The sequence below is a fragment of the Topomyia yanbarensis genome, chromosome 1 (assembly GCF_030247195.1).
Source record: "Topomyia yanbarensis strain Yona2022 chromosome 1, ASM3024719v1, whole genome shotgun sequence".
NCBI lineage: Eukaryota > Metazoa > Arthropoda > Insecta > Diptera > Culicidae > Topomyia > Topomyia yanbarensis.
The window spans coordinates 29,750,400-29,772,826 of NC_080670.1; the positions used below are offsets into that span (position 1 = coordinate 29,750,400).

The 22,427-nt window shown below is 40.8% G+C and overlaps 1 protein-coding gene across 13 annotated transcripts in view; it reads right to left on the bottom strand.

The window, feature by feature from the left end:
* Positions 1–1,917: 1,917 nt before the first annotated feature.
* The window catches only part of LOC131677221 (tensin-1), a 659,813-nt gene continuing 639,303 nt past the window's right edge, over positions 1,918–22,427 (bottom strand). For 12 of the 13 annotated variants that reach the window (XM_058956928.1, XM_058956937.1, XM_058956931.1 and 9 more), the window contains 7 exons: positions 13,588–13,763; positions 13,385–13,447; positions 10,963–11,452; positions 10,790–10,898; positions 10,603–10,735; positions 4,821–4,919; positions 1,918–4,750 (listed from right to left, as the gene is read on the bottom strand). In XM_058956928.1, coding sequence (XP_058812911.1) covers positions 4,567–4,750; positions 4,821–4,919; positions 10,603–10,735; positions 10,790–10,898; positions 10,963–11,452; positions 13,385–13,447; positions 13,588–13,763 — 1,254 coding nt within the window. In that variant the 3' untranslated portion in view covers positions 1,918–4,566. The remainder of the gene's footprint in view (positions 4,751–4,820; positions 4,920–10,602; positions 10,736–10,789; positions 10,899–10,962; positions 11,453–13,384; positions 13,448–13,587; positions 13,764–22,427) is intronic. The other variant, XM_058956925.1, reaches the window with a different exon arrangement.

A 22,427-nucleotide genomic window follows, 5' to 3' on the forward strand; every position in this document is an offset into this window, starting at 1 on the left:
GGGGTCTCAGAGGCTCGGCTAGTTAGAGTTGCCTAGTTTCAATGAATTTGTAATTCGAAATACAAATGATCGAGCGTTTTCGGGCTTTCGATTCTCTCACTGGTAAAACGACAAAAAAGAGGCTCTTGGTTTCATTGGGTCTTAGAAGCGATGCTTTATGAAGTCACAATTTTCCATTGCCTTTTTGAGGGTTAATTTCAAATATTTAATCATTCAATGCGTGCTTGCAAAAGAATTATTGACAATTCCGGCCACGTAATCGTTTCATGGAAACGGCATATAGGGTAGACGAGCCCTTATCCATCTCATTAGTCGGGATTTTCGTTGATAACTCGACTTAGAGTGACTGGATTGCGCTTAAGTAAGTATCACCATCTTTCCTTCGTTCCTAAGAAGCAGTACAGTTAGACTTTTTGAGCTAATACGTTGAATAGAGATAGCAAATACTTCTCTAACTAATGAGTTCCAATGGGTGGGATGAATAGAGGAGCTAAGATGAATTAGGGCGCAGTAACCCTAATGCTGTTTGTAATGGTTTTTATTCTTGTAAAGACAGCCAAAAAATTTTGCGCATTTTTTAGTTGATCACTTTTGTTCTTGTGTTAGTTTAGGAATAATTCGTAAGTTGGAAACTACAGAGCTGAGAGTTTTGGATTCATATGTGTACTTTGACATTTCCAAAGATTTTTTAGAATATTCGTAGAATAGAATAACACATAGAAACAATTGCTATAAAAAGTTATGCTTAAAATGTCGTAATTATTTTGTTACAAAATGAAAAACATGCATTGCCGGAAAGTATTTTTTATATACAGGCCGGTGGATGCCCGTTGTGAGTAGTATTTTTACTTATAGTACTTGTCACTGTCTTTCTCATAGAATCGAAATGTATTCCACATACACTCAAGTTTTTTTTATGCGGTTTTTTTTTGCGCGGTATTTTTTTACGCGGTTTTTTTTACGCGGATTTTGAAATTTACGCGGTTTTCATTTACGCGGTTTTTGAAATTTACGCGGTTTTCATTTACGCGGTTTTTGAAATTTACGCGGTTTTCATTTACGCGGATTTTGGAATTTACGCGGTTTTCATTTACGCGGATTTTGAAATTTACGCGGTTTTCATTTACGCGGATTTTGAAATTTACGCGGTTTTCATTTACGCGGATTTTGAAATTTACGCGGTTTTCATTTACGCGGATTTTGAAATTTACGCGGTTTTCATTTACGCGGCTTGTATCCCCCGCGTAAAAAAAACCTGAGTGTATTTCCACATCTCTTAGTAATTGTCATTCAAAATGGCGGTATTTTTAACCCACTTTATTTAATAACTCTTAAATTTTGAAATAAAAAATGTTGACGTCTACGACAAATATCTGTAATTTCTTAATTTCAACAACTTCATAGAACATTTGAAGAATTGCAAAAATCTCAGAAAAAAGTTATAATAAAAAAATGATTTTTGGGTGCCTCCCACAAACAACGTGCTTTATCTCAACACCATTACATTTTGGAGAGTTTGCATGCTCAACAAGTTTTCTCGCAGTAGAATTTACTATAACTTTGTCATTGACATCGTGCCTCTATCTTAAAAGTTAGTGGAAATAAATTTTCTATCTCACTTTTAGATGGATTAATCACAATTCAGTATACATCAAAAGAAGGGGGCTTCCATTCTGAAAAAATGTTTCTAACACACCAAATCGCTAAAATCAACTCCTAGAGCACCATTAATTAAACGCACGTTTTGGTACCATTGCGACCACTGTGCATTTGAGTTAATGCGTTGAATAGCGATAGCAGACACTACTCTAACTAACGTGTTCAAATGGGTGGGATGAATAGAGGTGCTAAGATGAATTAGCGCGCAGTAAACCTAGTACATAAAAGCAGAAGTTGTGATATGAAATAATCAACAGCTTTCGTTGGTTTTCTTTTCTAGTTGTTTAATTTGTTGTACAGCTTATGACTTATCATCCTGTCAGTATTTATGTACACAAAAACTCATGCAAATTGATTGTTGATTGGTTTTATTCTGTTTACGTTTACAATCGCCCCAAACTGAGGACAATGATTAACTGCTCACCTAAATGTGGGATGTGAATCGGATCAATTAAAGCTCTAAATCCTGTCTATGAAATTTTGGAGTGCGATATTGTACGCAGGGTTAAACTACAGATTCAACGATTGATTTTCAAGAACTTATCTTCTGTTTTAATATAGGCACATTATTGACTCTTGTTTCATGTTCACTCAATTTGTGGAAGTTAGTACGTTGTGTTGCGGTTACTGCTTCTAAACTCTTACTTTAATACTTTTATTGTTGTTGTCTCTTCTTCTGCAGTTTTTTTTTTTTTAATTTTGTTATTGATAATTATGTAACGCTCACCTGAAGAGGACAAGCAGTTATTCGTTCGTTTTCGATAGGTTTTTTTGTTCTCTCGTAACACTTATTTCTTCTTTGACAACAGTTAGCAAAGCGAAAAAATATTAAGTTTGCAGTACCGAAGAAGGTAGCATGCGGGACATACGAACAGGCAACATTATTCCTGTTCGGCATGAACCGAAATTTAGAGGATCACTTCACACTCGGCTATTTTCGGCGAAGAAAAAAGCTGGGGAAGCACTGAACACATCTACGGTTCGGTTTTCGAATGATGTGCGTTTTAGAATGGCTAACACAATCCAACGGAATGCAAAAATTATCAGAAAGTGTGAGAAGCTGTTGCTCGGAAAAGAAGAAAGTTAGTGCTGCTACCATTTACGTAGAAATTGTAGGCTTTTTTCATTCGGAAGACAATGCCGGATAGAATCTAGTTTACAGATCGAGATATTTAGGTTGTTTACAGGTGATGCTTTTATACGTTACCCAAATTCTATGATCACAAGTCAGTCCCATAAAGATAGGAAATTTCATAGAAAACCGGACAAATATGCGATCATGGGTAGGTTGCTAAATCAAACGGGAGTTAGATTCACTTGAACGACATTCGTTCTAAAATTTAATCCGTCGTTATGCATAACTCCTCTATCTCTTGCTGTTTTCGGTTTTTGACCGAGTCGCCCTAGCTTCGCTCTAATATTTACAACATCCATACTAAAAGTGACAGTTCCGAGCACACCTAGAGCAACTCTGATCTAAAAACGAAATCAGCATCTGTGTTGCCCTGGTCTGCTATCAGAAAAAAGGAGGTTACCTTGTTCCAAATGAGTCCGGAAAGGTGCGCCTTATTTCTCTTTCGAATATTTGATTTCATCGCCCGTATTTTTCGTTCTTCTTGCAGAATGACAAGCGCCCTTCACGTTCCCGTTCAGATTCACTCTCAAACGTTAATCACATGATTGAATAACAACAAGAAATGAGGAGACTAAACGAATTTAAATTTTTCTATTTGTACGTCAATCAGTTTAATTTGGCACAGCTTGCTACGATTTCAAAAAAAAAATCAAGTGAGTGGGAAAACTGCCAATCATAAAATCGGGTAAACTGTAGAAGTTGCTATCGCATTTTACTGAATTTAAACTGCCGGAACGCCAGTTGGAAGTTACCAGTTAATTCCAGTCCAAAAGTTCTTGTGAACAAAGTCGCTCTGGTTCCAAAAGTAACGAAAACATCACTTTTCATGAGTACAATGAATTCCTTCTCCAACAAAAATCGGTCTTCCGGTAGAAAACAGCACACAATCGCTGACAGTCGGTAGACAATCGTTTATTTTTTGTTTGCTAGAGATCTACTGAGTGTCGAGTACAGTGCACGTGTTGGGTGCTGAACAGAACAATAATCGAAAACGTAGAGTTCAAACTAATGAAAAAAAAACATCAAAGTAAGCGAGCGTGAGTTTGTTTCGTTTTTCCATGGTATCAAATTGATGAGTGTGTGCGTGTTTGTTTTTTCTTGTAAATGGGAAAATGTTACAACCATTGAACTATCTACGATTAGAGAATATTTGTTATATTTGCCTATTAGTATACTGTGAGAATGATGGATTTTCTTTTCCAGATCGGATTTCGGTTAGCTGCACTAAATTTATTGTTTTATAAATATAACTCCTTCCGTGTTAAATAATATTTTCTTGCGTTTGAGAAGTACATTTATACATGCGGATTTTTGTTTGTTTGTTTTGCTAAATAATTACACTGACATTCGTGGATAGTAATGTTACACAATATGGTAGATTGTAAGCTTTAAAATAATATTAATACACAATTGCTCTCAAATTAATAAGTGAAGATTTGCGTGTTTTTGTCTGTTGTGTGTGTTGAATTGCTTCCATTTCGAAAATCAAATCAACATGGCTAATCTAAAAAGCTACACGTGGTGTCCAATCTCTACGTTTATTATGCATGCAACTGCTCATCTCTGATTTACTTTTTCCTTGTTTTTTTTAGTATAGATTAGATTAAGTAGTACCAATATATAATTTTAAATCCGGTCGGTAAGCTGATTCCGGATTCTCCGATTGCAGAGTAGTTAAATATATTAGAAAAAATGACTCGATTCTCTGCCTTCGCGCAACGTTCGCGTGCATCTGTTTTTTGTTTGTTTGTTTTCATTTCTATGAATATTGCTTAAATTGCCCGCGTGATGCCCGCTTGTTGCTGCTGCTGCAACTGGGCACTACCACCGAGGACTACTTTGTTCGCAAAAGAAACGATAGCCGTAGCCGGTTGGGTGGCTTCTAACTCGCAGAACACGTGGCACTGGTTGTCAGCTGAAGTGGGCGACCGTTTGCCGACGAAGGCGAAGATGCGTCTGCGAAGAGAGAAACGGGGTGGCAAATGATTCATTTTGGTTCCCCATTGACGGTTTGTAAAATACTTACTTTGATGCCGGGATGTCTCCCGTGGTCGATGGGATGCTCCATCGGTGATCGTCCGGGTCCAGGCCACAGAACGAGACGTTGTTGGAAGGGTAATGTCGCCTGCGGGGGACGAAACAGAACGTGACATTATTGTGCTTTGCGAATAAGCTGCTAAACTGGATAAAAGCTTCGTAAAAATTGTTGCTGGTTTAGATAAAGCTTGTGTTAGCTTTTTCAGAAAAATGGAACATGGACATTGGAACGTCGATATTGGAGGGAGCAGGGACATCGAGGCATGGAAATTGGAACACGGAAATTAGACAATAAAAAATGATAAAACGGAAATTGGTAAAACGGTAAATTAAAAATGGGAAGTTGAAAATGGAATGTGAAAAACTAGTAAATGAGAAATAAAAAATTAAACATGGAAACTAAAAATTAAATATTGGACCATGGAAATTAAATTAGGGAAATTGAACAATGAAAATAAAAAATAAATTATGGAAAATGGGCAAACGACAAAGAAATATGGATAACTGGAAATGAAAAATTGAAATATAAAAAGATAAAATGGCGATTCAAAAATGGAAAATACAAACTGTAAAATGAAAAATTAAGCATGGAAATTGAAACATGAAAGTTTGAAAATGGGAAAATGGGGTATGTAAAAGAGAAAAAGGAAAACAGAAAAATATGAAGAGCACGTAGGTATTTCGCAAAATTTGGGGGCGACGTCTTATCACAGACTGAATTTCCCACGGAATTTCTTGCAGAATCTCGAGCGGAATTTCGCTCGGATTTCGCGCTGGCTTAGAATTTCGCACAGAATATCGCGCAGAATTCCACATGGAATAACGCGCGGTATTTCGCAAGGGATTTCGCACAGAATTTCGCACGCAATTTCTCTAGGAAATTCGCTCGGAATTTCGCACGGAATTTCGCCCGAAATTTCGCGCGTTATATCGCACGGTATTTCGCTCGGAATATCGCGCGGAATTTCGGACGCGATTTCGGGCGGAATTTCGCACGGAATTTCGCGCGGTATTTCGAACGGTATTTCACTCGGAATTTGGCGCGATATTTAGCACGGAATTTCGAGCGGAATTTCGCTCGGAATTTTGCTCGAAATTTCGCGCGGCATTTCGCATGGAATGTTGGACGGAATTTCGCTCGGAATTTTACATGGAACTTCGCCCGGAATTTCGCGCGATATTTCGCTTGGAATTTCTCACGTAATCTCGCTCGGAGTATCGCACGAAATTTCACGCGGAATTTCGCACGGTATTTCGAATGGAATTCCGCGCGGAACTTCGAACGCAATTTCGCTTGGAATTTAGCTCGGAATTTCGCACGAAATTTCGCACGGTATTATCGTGGTATTACGCACTGTATTTCGCACGGAATTTCGAGCGGAATTTCGCTCAGTATTTCGCCCAGAATTTCATACGAAATTTTGTACGGAATTTCGCGCGAAATTTCGCGTGGAATTTCGCACGGAAATTCACGCGAAATTTCTCATGAATTTCGCGCGGTATTTCGCACGAAATTTCACTCGGAATTTCACGCGGCATTTGGCATGGAATGTTGGACGGAATTTCGCTCGGAATTTCGCATGGAGTTTCGCGAGGTATTCCGCGCAGTATTTCGCACGGAATTTCGGGCGGTATTTCGCACGGAATTTCACACGGAATTTTTCGCGGAATTTCACGTGGTATTTCCAACGGTATTTCGCGCGAGATTTCGCACGGAATTTCAAGCGGAATTGCACTCGGAATTTCGTACGAAACTTCGCACGGAATTTCGCATGGAATTACGCGAGGTATTCCGCACAGTATTTTGCACGGAATTTCCCGCGGTGTTTCGCTCGGAATTTTGCACGAAATTTCGCCCGGAATTTCGTACGGAATTTCGCCCGGAATTTCGCGGTATTGCACGGAATTTCACACGGAATTTTTCGCGGAATGTCACGCGGTATTTCGCACGGTATTTCGCGCGATATTTCGCACGGAATTTCAAGCGGAATTTCACTCGGAAATTCGTACGAAATTTCGCGTGGAATTCCGCACGGAATTGCGCGCGATATTTCGCACGGAATTTCACGCGGAATTTCGCTCGGACATTCGCACGGTATTTCGCACGGAACTTCGCACGGAATTTTGCCAGGAATTTCGCACGGAATTTCACGCAGTATTTCGCATGAGATTTTGCACGAAATTTCGGACGCAATTTCGCTTTGAATTTCGTTCGGAATTTCGCTTGAAATTTCGCGCGATCGGAGTTTCGAGCGGAATTTCATGCGGCAGTTGACATGGAATGTCGGACGGAATCTCGCTCGGAATTTCGCCCGGAATTTCACACAGAATTTCGCCCGGAATTTCGTACGGAATTTCGCCTGGAATTTCGTACGGAATTTCGTACGGAATCTCCCCCGGAATTTCGCGTGGTGTTTCGCATGGAATTTCGCACGGAATTATCGCGGTATTACACACTGTATTTCGCACGGAATTTCGAGCGGAATTTCGCTCAGTATTTCGCCCAGAATTTCATATGAAATTTTGCACGGAATTTCGCGTGGAATTTCGCGCGACATTTCGCGTGCAATTTCGCACGGAATTTCACGCGAAATTTCTCATGAATTTCACGCGGTATTTCGCACGGAATTTCACTCGGAATCTCGAGCGGAATTTCACGCGGCTTTTTGCATGGAATATTGGACGGAATTTCGCTCGGAATTTCGCATGGAGTTTCGCGAGGTATTCCGCGCAGTATTTCGCACGGAATTTCGGGCGGTATTTCGCACAGAATTTCGCCCGCAATTTCGTACGGAATCTCGCCCGGAATTTCGCGCGGTATTTCGCACGGAATTTCACACGGAATTTTTCGCGGAATTTCACGTGGTATTTCCAACGGTATTTCGTGCGAGATTTCGCACGGAATTTCGAGCGGAATTTCACTCGGAATTTCGTCCGAAACTTCGCACGGAATTTCGCATGGAATTTCGCATGGAATTTCGCGAGGTATTCCGCACAGTATTTTGCACGGAATTTCCCGCGGTGTTTCGCTCGGAATTTCGCACGAAATTTCGCCCGGAATTTCGCACAGAATTTCGTACCGAATTTCGCCCGGAATTTCGCCCGGAATTTCGCGGTATTGCACGGAATTTCACACGGATTTTTTTGCGGAATTTCACGCGGTATTTCGCACGGTATTTCGCGCGATATTTCGCACGGAATTTCAAGCGGAATTTCGCTCGGAAATTCGTACGAAATTTCACGTGGAATTCCGCACGGAATTGCGCGCGGTATTTCGCACGGAATTTCACGCGGAATTTCACTCGGACATTCGCTCGGTATTTCGAACAGAACTTCGCACGGAATTTTGCCAGGAATTTCGCACGGAATTTCACGCAGTATTTCGCATGAGATTTTGCACGGAATTTCGGACGCAATTTCGCTTTGAATTTCGTTCGGAATTTCGCTTGAAATTTCGCGCGATCGGAGTTTCGAGCGGAATTTCATGCGGCAGTTGACATGGAATGTCGGACGGAATCTCGCTCGGAATTTCGCCCGGAATTTCACACAGAATTTCGCCCGGAATTTCGTACGGAATTTCGTACGGAATTTCGTCCGGAATCTCGCCCGGAATTTCGCGCGGTATTTCGCGCGGAATTTCACACGGAATTTTTCGCGGAATTTCGCACGGAATTTTGCTCGGAATTTCGAGCGGAATTTCACGTGGCATTTTGGCATGGAATGTAGAATGGAGTGTCGCTCGGAATTTTGCGCGGTATATTGCACGGTATTTCGCTCGGAACTTTGCACGGAACTTCGCTCGGAATTTCGCACGGAATTTCGGACGCAATTTTATTGCAACGTCCTCTGCATCTGTGTGTCCATATCTAAAAAGTGTGACATCAGACCAGTGCAGGTGTTCACTATTGTAGCGCTCCACGGATACGGCTGGCCCAGCCATTAACTGCACATGACCATCAGCAAAAACTGATTCAGGCGATCAGCGTCGATGTGAGCATCGTCGGATGTCTGCTTCGAGTTGTTGTGGATTCCTTTCCTTTTAAGATTCTTTCACAATCTCTTGACAGGCAGTTTTGGAGTGAAATTCATGTCTACATAACGTTTCTTCGCCACAGCAACCAGAGTGCTCGCTCGGTTGCGATTTACGCAGAAGCGTTACGAACTCCCCATCATCCTGTTCGGGTTCCTCGAGTAGAACTTGACCGCAAGATCTTTGAGTGTTACCGCCTGCACAATTTCGTTGGTTATCCACGGCGTACGCGAAGAAGCTGCATCTCAGTCGTCACTAGTTCAGCTTTCATATTGACGTCCTCGATCGCAATTGCTTTATGGATTCTGGGCTGAACGTCCACTTGGTTTATTCTTCGAAGATTACGGAATACTACTCTGTGGGGTAACTTTCCTTACGCGCATGTCTGTAATAAGGTAGACGATCTCATGCTCCAAGACGGAGCTACTCGGTGCCATTGTAGATTTTAATATTGATTGCGGGGAATCAGTCACCAAAAGATCGATGGTTGTGGCGATGGTATGCATAATCCGAGAAGGTGGAGTGTTCATAATAGCAAAGTTAACATGTCTTTTTACAGCTGCAATGTTGTAGGATATTCGCAGTGGTGTTGATATTAAAACCACCTGTCGAAGTTCAGTTCCAGCAAATCTAAAAAAAGCTTTTCGTAATATTTGACCAAAAGATGGTTGTTGCTCGATGGATTTTTAAGCATCACTATACCTATGTTATAGTTGTTGATGCTTAACTTGACAACCAGGTACTCCAAGCGTTGTGCAATTGGGATACCCGGGTCATCGGTAATAGGAGTGTATCGTTCAAGCTTGGGCAACCGAAAATACAGAGTTGTTCCGCATTAACACGGAATTGGTTTCTTGGTTTCAACAGACATAACCTCGTTTACCGTAAATCCGTATTCTAGAGCTAGACCGGTCTGGAGTGCGGATAGCATGGTCTTCGTGAAATTCTCGAAATACAGCCTCAAAACCTTATCCTTCACTTCTCTCGAGTTGAACACGTCAATGATGGTCGATGAGACGGAACGGATTAGACCACTTGGAGGCTTGGATACAGGTTCTGGAGCAGCTGGAGACGCTGGAATCAGTTTCTTAGATACCCAGATAATGCAATGCACTTTTCACAATTTGTTTGACGTTTTCCCCTTCATGAAACGGGATCTTATTAATGGCAATTCTGTGTGCGTTCGCACTACGCAGACAAGTGCCTGCCAGTCTCGCACCAGATTCAATCACTTCAAGCTTCTTCTCGACGGTAGTAACTAGTAACCAGTTCTCGTTGTGCTACAATTCTGTCATGCAACTTATCCGAGGAAACTAGTTGACTAGTAATTTATCGGCTTGGTTTTTGCAAGTTCGATGATAGGTTTTCACTTCAGTTTACAGTATAGCAACTGACGGCCGCAGATGCATTTTTGCAACTTTTTCCGAGATTTAAAAAGCCGAGCACTCGGCAAATTAATTTTTCACTGAGATCTCTGTAAAAGCTAAAATTGTTTGCTGAGACTCGGGAAATATTTCGCTGAAAATCAGCAAACAAATAGGACATTGCCGAGATATCAGTATAAACCTTTGTTACTCAGCTGTGCGGGAAATTGCCGAGCTCATCTAAGTGTGCATATCTTGATCAAAACAGGGTTTTCATGTTTCATGATCTGAACAGCTCCAAGAATAAATAGTCTTAGAATCTTATATACGGTAGAAAAAAGTGGGTCAAGAAAGGATTTATATCTAGTACAACTTACCGGAAAAATAGCTGCCGGGTATTGTCCGTAAGCGTGATGCCCTGGATTGATACTTTGAAGTGCACTTGTGTAGGTTTCGGCAGTGGTCGCAATGAAAGCAGCGATCCAACCGCTTTTCTTATGGCTTGGGGTCCTAAAAAATAAAGCATGTTAAAGCGTTCCGCGCCTGAATGAGGGGGAATCTCACCTGTCAGTGATTCCGTATCACAGGTGAACAAGTACAGAACATTACAAGCGGCACCCTGGGTGAGTAGCTGCTGCTGGGCCGGCGTCTGGAAGTCCGTTTGCTGGAGGTCCTAAAAATAAAAAGTGGTACCAGTTAGCTTGATTTCATCTAACCCTTACTCAGTATCCACTCACCACATCCGGTATGATCAATCGGCAGGGCAGGGCCAACGGTGTGATCGAATGCTGGTAGACCAGTGCCGAAAGTGAAGTGAAAACCGGTTCGTTGGAGCATCCCTTCAGCCGAACACCGCGGATCGTCGGTTCCACCAGAAAATGACGCACCAGTTCGTCGCTATTCGGTCCCTTGGACTGAACGCCCGGCGGTGGGTGTGCCACCTTCACCACCAGTCCGTACGCATTGGCAAAGGTAGTTGAATCGCGGACCACGAACGTTCCGGGCGGAGCGTTACGTAGCATCCCGATCGCTTCCTCCCGGCTGATGGCCGGTTTGTACCAGAACTTGGACGAATCGCGGGCAAACTTAACGAACTGGGGTGCGACCTCCTGCGGTTCGCTGTTCGCGTTCGATGTGATCGAGTTGCGGCGTGATGTGTAGCATGAAACCATTTCGTTCTGGTTGATCAGATCCTGCGAGCGCTGGTTGCCGGCGAAGAGGTCCTTGCTGGAAGAGGTGGTTAGGGTTTGGAATTAGATGTAGGAAATTTTATGAGGATGTGCTGGATTGAATCAGGCGTGCGAGATTCAATAGGGCGGGGAGGATGCCACATTTATTAGATTGGTTGGATATACGTGTTAGTTGTTAGTTGGGGGGTCACTCCAACAACATTGAGGTTATTTTATATTCAAGTACATCGAAATATAGCTTTGCGTCCAGGAACACAACACGTGATACTCGCAGTAAAAGTCTCTAACTAGAACAGTCGCGACTCGCTGGTTGAGCAACCATCTCGGCTCAGCTAACGAAAAGGAACCTACGTTAAAAATTGAGGTCAAACTGTACGCTGTTTGTGTAGTTTCAAACAACAAAATAATATTCATGAACATTGAACATGCAATTTGAAATTAACTTTCCGACAGGTGCCCGATGCCAAACCCACGTTGAACTGATAAATGCAGTCGGTGGCAGTACGCAGCCACAAACTCTCACCGCACCCGGACTGTAGCGGTGCGCAACGGTCACTTTGATATTTCGATTGGCTGCTTGCTTTGGTCCGCCGTTTGGCGGAGTCGGCGGCTACTTTGATTTAACTATTTCCAGGGCAACGCGAATTGCGTGGTGTCGGTAAATTGCATTTTAAATTATCAAAATGGCTAATATATTTTGTTAATAAACTTTCATTTAGCTGACTTCTCTTAATTAACTATAATTTTAGCATCGAAATTTAGTGCAATTGCTAATACAGTAACAAATCAGATAAACATAATTATTCATGAAATTTCACCATATAGCGGAAAAATAAGAGAATAAGTTTTCTCAAAAACAGGAATACAACATACATAGAGGTTTTTTCACAATACTCTACACACTTGGGTCCTGAAAACCAACTACGTAAAAAAATACTCCCATGCCCCCTTCATTTAGCTGACTACCTTTGGACGAAAACAATGATTTTTATTACGTACCGCATCATCACAAACCGATAGACAAAAGTTACCAACAAGGGGAAAAACATACACATTTTCCCACGCCCGACTTACTCGTAGTAGAAGGTACAACTATTAGGTTTCTTCTCAATCGCCGGTACCACACATTGAAACAGGTTGGCCTTCAGTCGGAGTTTTTCAAAGTGCTTAAGCAGGATATTTTTGCTAGTCGGTAAAGTAGGGCAAAGCGTACGGGTGGGATTCAAATTGGTTATTAGAGAAGCGAAATACACTGCTGTTATTTTTTGCTTGTACAGTTGGCTCTTTCCATGTGTGGTTTGTTAGTGTAGGATGCTGGTTTAGTCGCGTGATTCCGAGTATTGCTATGGCTTACTATCACTTAAGTTTAGATTGGTTAAGGTGTTTATGTTCAGATTAGTGTTGCTAGTGTCTCAGTTTATTAGCAAAGCACATAGAACATCTTAAGTGTTTGAGTTATATTAAAACTGACGGTCAATTCACAGATCATCAGATGCGCTACTATTGTGGCAGAATTGACAGCTGAATACTTAGATTTCAAACTGTATAGCGTTTTGATTGTGTTTGAAATGGAGTCAACCTATGAATATATAATGATAATGATGTTCATGGTCCAGTAGATCTCTAAAAACCGATTTTTTTGTACTTGTGGGTTATTGAGACCAAGTTATGGTGTTTCGACGGTAAACCTCTAGTTAGTGTCTTACGCCGTATTCATTCAAATGTTTAAATAAGTGCATTTTACTTAATCTGTTCTCAGTGGCAAAACCAAGCTATTTTCTATCAGCGCATTTCGTAAAACTACCTTCGATTGCGATGGTATCGGGGATCCGTTTTTCGTCAAACGGTTTGACCCCACGAAATAGATGCAAAGTTAGTTTTCGCTTTGAGTATGCTTGCAGCAGACAACAACGATGTGAGTGTTTCTAAAGAAATACTAATTCTGTAATAAAATTTTTAAGTGGCTAACCTCACGTCGTACGTGGATACGGTCGATCGCTGACTGCGCAGAGACCATGTTGAGTTATATTTTCTACAAAAGGTACTTATTATTACTGAGAGTGTTTAAACTGTGATAATTATATCATGATTAGAAAATGGCAGAGGGGTGGCTGAAATGGTTTAGTCGAGATGGATCTAAGAATTCGTTAGTGTAGCATTATCGATGCTTACCGTTGTGATGTCGGACTCTTGGGTGGCAGTGCTGGACTAGAGGTGCCATTGCTAAGGCCGTACGGCGTACGAGGAGTCACCGGAAAGGCGGGCGTCTCTGGCCGTGGTGATCCACCGGTTGGCGAATGGTCCGGTTCCGTCTCCGAACGGTAGGAGGAGAATGATTCTTCTCTTGCCTGCGGAATAGAAACGAAGGGAATGGCGAATATGAGTGAACATGGCTCCATGGGTTGTCTAGATTGGCTGCGTTCTGAATAGTCGTACAGTCAACACAAATAAGTTATAATAATTTTGCCCAGTACAGTATTTTTAAGGAACAATATTTTGAGGATTGTGGTATTTTTTTTTTCTAATTTATGTGTTCTTTCCTAAGGTAATAGTTAAGATAACAAGTGTGCTTTGGTTGGTAAAACTCAAGGTTATATAGTGTCAAACTCTGAGCATACTTATTTATGATCCGGTTTGAAGCTTCCCCAGTAGAAGACAAAATAAACCCCAATACAATAAATACTTTGATTGTGCAGACTGATCAACCGCTGATCTGTGTCGTTTACATCAAGCTGTAGATTTTGCTTATTTTCCTCTTTTGTGAACAGTTTGCTTTGGTTTTGTTTACGCAAAATTTTGCTTTTCCGGTAGACCACAACGAATCCAACAGTACCAGTAACTCTCGCTGTGGAGAATAAACCAAAAAGCATTGCCGAAGCTAACAAGCTCTCATCCGAAGCTAACAGCCTAGGAGAGTAAAAGCAGCGGGGCAGCGGTACAGCCTGGGAAACAAACTGTGATGTCCTCCGGGATTTTTTGCCGCTGCAGGAGCAACCAACGATAACATAAGGCGAACTCGATTGTTTCGACCCGCCCAGCCAGAAGAGGTCCCATAAAGCACCAGCTGACTGTTGACTTTTTAAAACGATTTTGACTTAGTGGAATGTCTGAACAGAAGATTAAAGTAACCCAATCATAATATCCAAAGAAGACCCTCACGGCGAAAGCCTTCAATGTCACGGTTTAGCAATCTGGGAAGTGAGTGGTTTGCTCGGATAGCCATCCGCTTTACCAATGTCAATCGTTCCAAAAATGCCTGTTTCGGAAGAGGATGCTCTCCTACGATATAAGTCATTGTGACGCAAATGTTTTCATCGAGGTCATCACGCAAAAGACTGCAATTCTAAGATCGCTTATTGGCTATGCAACACCACGTCCCACGTCAAGTTGTCCTTTGGTTTTAGGGACAACTTGGCCGAACCACAACACTGATCCGAAGCCAATTGTTACGAGTGAAGAGGCAAGCGAGTCTAAAGTGATCAATCTAGCGACCCCCGGTACTGGATCCGACAACACCATTACTACTTCATCGACGGGTGTTCCAAGGCTCCTAGCGAACGTTAATTTGGTAGACGGTCAAGGTCACGTGCAAGTAATACCGGTACCGAAAATCCGGTAATACCAATACCGAAAATCCCAGGAATACCGACCGATTTTTGGTACCGTAATACCGGTACTGAACAAAAGCCAGTACCGGTATTTTCGGTACCATACAATTTTTTTATGAAAAATATGTGGACTCTCTAGGAGGACCTGTTTCAAAATATCGGTCTGCAAGATGACTTTTAATTATATTAAGTATTGCGCACTTCCCACCAACCTGGACTCCGCACTTTCAAAGTGCGAATGATCAAACTGCTACTGAAAACTGCGAGCTGTCAAAACACATATTTCAAGTGATAGAGATGGTATTTTCTTAAACAGACCAGTCCAACTAACCAGTCTATGAGAAGAATTTAATGGAAGAATAGTAAGTGCGCAGTGCGGTTAGAATCTAATTTTAAGTGCCACAACCAATATCTTCTAGATAAATCGTTGAGCTAAGACCTTTGTGGGGGAATGAGGTGGGGCCATCATCATAATAATTCTAGAAATTAAACATGACTAGCTCCCGTTGTACTGAATGGTATATTTAAATTCCTGAACTATTTTGTCGAAGTTACTAAAGTACTAAATTTCAAAATATTCACATCTAGCGTATAAGGGACGTAAAAATTTGCTATGATTTATTTTTATTAGTGACATTCTGATTGGTTTCCATTATTCACTGGGTGGCGCGTAATAAGACTGTAGTCTAAGTCATGTCTGTCTTTGGTTTGCTCTTAAATCTTTATCTATAAAAGAACGAACAGCGTTTTAGAAGCTAATAATTTTGGACATTGTGAACTGCTACAAACTCCATAGTTTACAGGAAAGCAAGGAGCCTTGGTATGCATTAGTGAATAGTAGGCAAACGACATAAAGGTCGAAACCTATTTACAGAAATCCAAGAGAGGAATTGCGAGCAACCTGCTCGGATTTACTGCCATTCTCGCTTTGATTTACTGTTGTTAATAGGGTTTCTTACATTTACCATCTGTTGAAGTCGACAAAAAACGCACTACTTAGCAGTTATTGATTTCAAAGTGGCCTAGATTTCTAAATAAAAGAAGGTGCCGTACACGCATAATATCTTCTGTGAAATGCCATTCCGAAGCAATTAAAAACAATAAACATGTTTTTTGGTCAGCACAAATCAATCATCTGAGAATAAGGTTATCAGTTTGAGCATTCAATTTCTCTTTGAAGCTTTTTTCGATTTAAAAAAAATATTCGAGTACCGGTACTTTACCGGTACTACCGGTACTGAGGGCTTCAGTACCGTAGTACCGGTTCTCGCCAAAAAGGGTCGGTACTGCGAACCCTACGTGCAAGGGTACTGATGACTAATACAGTTGAATGGAATCTGATCAGTAAACGTGTTTTTGTCGGAGAGCCGATTTTTTCAGGTTATTGGCATTCAAGGAGTGGCAAGAGAAGTGCAGATAGAACTCACAGTTCTTGTATACTCCCAAAAAAAAAAAAACAAAAATTCGATTCCAGCTCCGAGCAACTTTTTATGTTCCATTTGGGTCCTAGAACAACCGTGCCAATTCTTAGCTTGATTCCCGAAACTATATTTTTGCGCCCACTGTTTAAAGTTCACATGAAATTTTGTGTGGGAATGTTAACTTTCACAAAACAATTACTCCAGAAGTCGCCCATTGCTGCCGAAAATTAAATCAATATGTGGCTTTCACAGGAAATTTAACAAATAAACAAAGTCTTGAAGACCACCAAACGATCTGACGCTTAAGAAAAAAGTTATTAAGCAAAAACCGATTGATGATCTGACGATTGATAAAATATTCATTTTTTCTAGCATCACTGCTGTTGGTTGTCCAGTTATATACAATTTTGTTTTGATCTTCTCTAAATGTGTCTAAATCAATTATCTGTACTGTTTGGCCACTTCACAAGAGTTTTGAGGGATCAATTGAGGCTTCTTTTGTGCATAATCTATTTATTTTTAGGAGGTAACGGGCGACTCTTGGAAGAATTATTTTGCAAAACGATTTTCCCATACGAAATCCCATGTAAACTTTAAACCGTGGACCAGGCATTGCATTTATCGCTCATATGAGTAAATGCGCCCGAATAGTTTGCTACTGCGACAATAAAAACTCACATTTTCACACGAAAAGTTATTGGCACTCACACAACTTCTCCGGATAAATACAACGTGTTATTTCTCCGGATAAATAAAACAGCCGGAGAATGAGTGAATGAGTTTATCACGGTATCCTTTTTTCGTTCGCTGCTTTCCTGCCGTTATTCCAAAATACGAAAAAACAAGTCTATCATACTTCTTTGCCACTTTTCTTTGTAATTAAGTGTATTTTTTGAAGTTTTTATTGATTTCCACGAAATTAAAATTTTATCATCTTCTCCGGTGAGAAGGAAAAAGTCAAATAAATTTTATCCGGAAAATCATTCTCACGCTATTTGTGGAGACGGATAATTTTGCGACTCATCTTATCTCGGAAAAGCTGGACATCGGATAAGCTTCTTCTCGCGTGAGTGAGAGAGAATTACAATGCCTGCCGTGGACGCAAAAATATAGTTTCACCGATCGAACTCAACATTTGCAGAGTTGTTCTGGGAGCTAAATGGGACCCAAAAAGTTACTCGGAGCAAAACTTTATTTTTTTCATATAACCGTGCCCCACTCTAATGTACAGCATGGATAGACGCAACCAAATGGAATATTCTAAATGAGATAGAGTTGAAAATTTTACAGGATGAAAACGTTGAGTCAGTCATTTTTAAAGTCGGCCTCTTTTTCTTCACAACTTGGACGATGGACGGAGATGTGTACAGCAGGATAAGTTTGCGTAAAGCGGTCCCTGGAAGGCATGGAGCGTCTAAAAACCCAAGTCGTCACCAAAAATGCAAACCCTACCAATTGCAGATTTCTGGGCGAACCGGAAGCGGAAGGTCTATTCGAAAAATTTCGTGTCGAAACCCGAAAAAGAACTAACGAATAAGTTGACCGAAACTTGAAGAATATGCAAACGTTTTTCTTTTCGATGGCTATGGTCAAAGACCCGACTAAGAAAAAAAGATCGAAGTAAGCGGTGTGAGCGAACGGCCGCTTTTTTTTCGTTTGACGTTTTTGTTCTTGAATATTTTTATATTTTAATAGAGTGAGAATTGGAGAATGCTTTTGGTTGTGTCAAAAATAGTGGCGATGAAAGCGGTGAAAGTTCCGCTACTTCGGATGTAGCTCTCTATGTAAAACGATAGGCCTTAAGTGGAAGCAGGAAATTCCGCGCTTATCGGCGCAACGTCGGAGCGAATCCATCCAGCAACGCCATCGTCTTTTCAAAGATGTTTTTTGCGAATAAAAAATTTTGAGCTTTGACCGTTTTGCGCGACCCCTTAATCATATCCGATTGAGCTCAAGTTTTTCCCATCTACTTTTGTCGAGGTGCTAAAACTTGAGGTGCCCTGTTTGAAAATTCAGGATGACCGTAAATATTGACATTCTACCACAGAGAACAGACATATAAGCTAGAACAAACTTTCCCGAAAACCTGTGTAAACATTTAAATGAAAATACGTTGAAAACCACCATCGCATACAGGTTCGCATGCGTGAGTCACCATTGTATCCAAATTTGCATACAAGTTCCGTATAGCGATTGCTGGCCGATCGAAGCGCCCACCAGTGGCAAGTTGCTATTTGGTGTTGTCATTTCAAAGCGACAGTTTAATTTCATACACAAGTTGAAAACTTTACTTGTATGTCAGTTCTCAGTGATTCTACCGTATAGCAAGACCACTATATTGAGGAGACAATTTTTAGGAACCATCTTTTTGCACAAGCGAGTGAAACAAAAATACTTTTATGATCTATCGCTGATAAAGGTTTTTCACATACTTCGTATCAAATGTTAAGAAAATCGGTAACATCTGATTTGTCTTTCAATTTATTATAACTCATAATTTCTGTCTTTTCTTTTGTGTTGTTTAAATTTTTACTTTGCACCGAGCTCCAGGATCGGCCATAAAAAAACTCCTGAAAACACGCAACTGATGGTAAAATAGGTGTCTGGCAAGATGCGCCATCAAAGACTCCGAGTTCCCGCTTAAAAGTCATACTCGTTGAACTTGGTCGTACCATATCTGATTTTCGGATCAAAGCTAATTGGCAAAGCATTCTAAAGATCTTGAAAGAACTGACACAGAAATAGTCAGTTATGACAGATATTTCGAAAATGGGCTCAGAGAAGTTCAGAATTTCCGCTACCGTTTCTATATGCCCGCTCCCAAAGTTGAGATCGACGGTGTAGTCACCGATTTCGGGGTTGAGTGTTTCACGGACATCTTGTTCCAGTTAGTGGCAAATTGGAATGTCGGGTAACCCTTGACGGGACTGCTTTGTGTTTAATTAAGTCTTTACAAGCAACCACTAAGCCGTGAATAGGCATTAGTTCGGATCTATAGTCGCTTATCGAACACGGGTAACAGAGCTTATAGGTTCAATTTTGTACTTGAGTGCTGCTTAAACGCCACTTTCGGCGAAATATTCGGGTCAAAACGATCAAACGAGGGTAGAACCCACTGGGCGAAAAAAACAAAACTAAATCAAGGAGGATGAAGTTTCGAGGTCTTTCTGTCACAAGCGCCGTTTGATTTTTTCAGCACGACGTTCTTTGCAGGCTCAAACTTCTACCTCTAGAAAATATGGGGGCTACCGCGCCTATGGGGGAATATGTCAAAACGATTTATGTAGTGGGTAGAACCCACTAGGTAAAAAAAACAAAACTAAAACAAGGAAGAAGTTTTTGTTTGTTTTTTCTTTCGTGGTCTTTCTGTCATGGGCGCCGTTTGATTTTTTTTTCAGTACTGCATATGTTCCAGGCTCGAAATTCTGCCTTTAGAAGATTTGGGGGTTACTTCGCTCCATTGCGTTTGCTATTTCACCCATTTGGGCGTTGGATAATATAAATGATATATGTCGTTCCTAAATTGAAAGATCTCTGTTGTGCTTACACTGATGCCGGTTTATCAGACCATGGTTCAGAGAATACTTTGTTGTAACTATCATCAGTTCTATTCTAAATTGAAACAAATGCAATGTGTTTCATACAATTTTTGTTTTGATTTGGAATTTATTGTTTTAGAGTAATGCAAATGTCAACCATAATAGGTATTAAATGGCATCGGTGACTACCATATCTGGCTTATAGCTACAGGGTTTTAGGCTCTATAGTAGAGTTCCATATGTCCATATACAGCTTTTTTAATGCCTGATATCCGTAGTGCTTATAAGCATTAGCAAAACTTATTTGAAGCTCATAGACATTTGAAAAGCTTGTATAAAGCTAATAAATATATTCTAAGCTTGAATGAACATAGAAAAGTTGTTATAAAGTGAATAGTGCTTGCTGTAGTGCTTAGTGGTTTCCTGAGTTCTTTGACAAGGATCACCTGCCTGTTCAGTTGTTTATATCGTGCGTCTTTCATTGCAGCATTGCACCAAATATAACCCAATGGGATGTTGTAGTAATTAGACACTGTGAGACAATTAGGCATAGAATCAAGAGAATGTCTCTTTAATTGAGAATGCTGAAAAGTGTGACTATTTGTGGGGAGAGTCCGTATAATCTATTATCATGATCTGCGTACAAACAGCGCCCAAGGAATCTGAATCGGTTCCTTAAACGACGATCTAACTAGTCTTCTGCAGAAATACTAAAAGGAGCTACGCCACTCTCCACGACAAATCATCATGCTCTCTTGGCCTAGGGAGCGTGACTCGGACGACACCATGTAGGGGCATTTTTTATTGTTTCTAAGAACTATAGTTACATGAAATTCCTTGTAAAGCCTTAAATTTTGCTCTTGAAAAGCTGCCATATATACCAGCTCGAGGCAGCCCTAACATAAAGCCGGCGATCTTTGAAATTTGAGACCAAACAACGAGTTCCCAGCGCTTCCAGGAACACCACAAATATCTTATGGCATTTCAACCAGAGATTGAACTTAATGTAGGACAGGTTGGGCTTAGGTTGGTCACCGACAAGTTTATGATATTTGGGGCTAACCCGGCCAACCGCACGCTACGGGCCTGACTATGGCAGGCTGCAGTAAAATCGGCAAAAATCCCTTCTGAAGATTTTAGGAGATTCTGCAGTGTGCTACGAGGATATGGCTACATTATTTATTCAAGTGAAGTGTTATTTTTAATCCGGTCCGTAACCCAACTTTTAAATGATCCCAACGATCTCAAGCCACTGATTCCAGAACAATTTTTGGTCGGGACGAGAATTCAAGCACTACCATCAACGGACTACACGCAAACAGCGATAGACAGGCTAAACCTGTGCGATACAGTACGATGGAGACTCCAACACTTTTGAAAACTATGAAGTACCGAATATCTTCGAAGAACAAAAAGGCGGAACAGTACGCACAACTAGCGGACAAACATCTCGTTTTCCCGAAACACACAAAAAATACTAGTATCTTATTTTTTCCATAGCAATTATGAGCATGAGCATGAACATGATGACGGTACAATTCGTAGTTCCCACTTCGTGATTGACCAGAACAAGCGAAATTGCACAGAGAATCAACGAATGGGACTTGGGAGTAGCTATTCATCCTCGATGTGCACGTTTCGAGATAACGGCGCTATTCACGGCCATAGTCATCGGGGAAGGGAAGGAATGTTAGTATAACAAACGTTGTTATGGTGACCGTGTATACCTCTGCATCTTCACGTTTGCCACGGAAACGAGTTTTTGTTAGTAGGATGGGATAAAAGGGTATTGCTCTAGGCAGCCGGCTACCGAGAATTTATGATAGATCGTAGCGTATTGAATTAATTTTTCGTAATACATACACGCATTTTTATCGTGTATAAATTTTCGTAACATTTATCATATTTTTTCCATAGCAATGATCCACATTAAAGATAGAATCTGTTCGAGCTTGTGTGGTAGAGATTACGAACTAAGCAAAATTCAGCTCGAAAGTGCTACAAACAATATTTTCCCGTCGTTGAAAAATACCATCCTCGTTCCATAAACCATTTCTTGAACTCATAAAATCATTATTGAATAGTATTTGGGCCAATAAAAAACAAAACAAAAATTACATATTTGTGTTGGCATGACTACTGAACGATCCACTGCTTCCTGACGAAACTGCCGCTGGTACAATAACAACAATAGTAAAACAAGTGCAACCATTAGTAAACGGTGAATATTTGACCTGTGACATGTAAAAAGCATGCATGATAACATATTCTATTCAGCAGTGAATGAAACGGATTTTTTTTTCAATAAAAGATGCATTTAAACTTGGGTTAGACACAATAATGTATGCATGTAAATACAACTCTAGCCGAAAAAGAAAAGCGCGCGATCAACACGTGGTGAGGGGGGACGTGAAGTGGTGGTTTGATGCTATATCATGAACGAA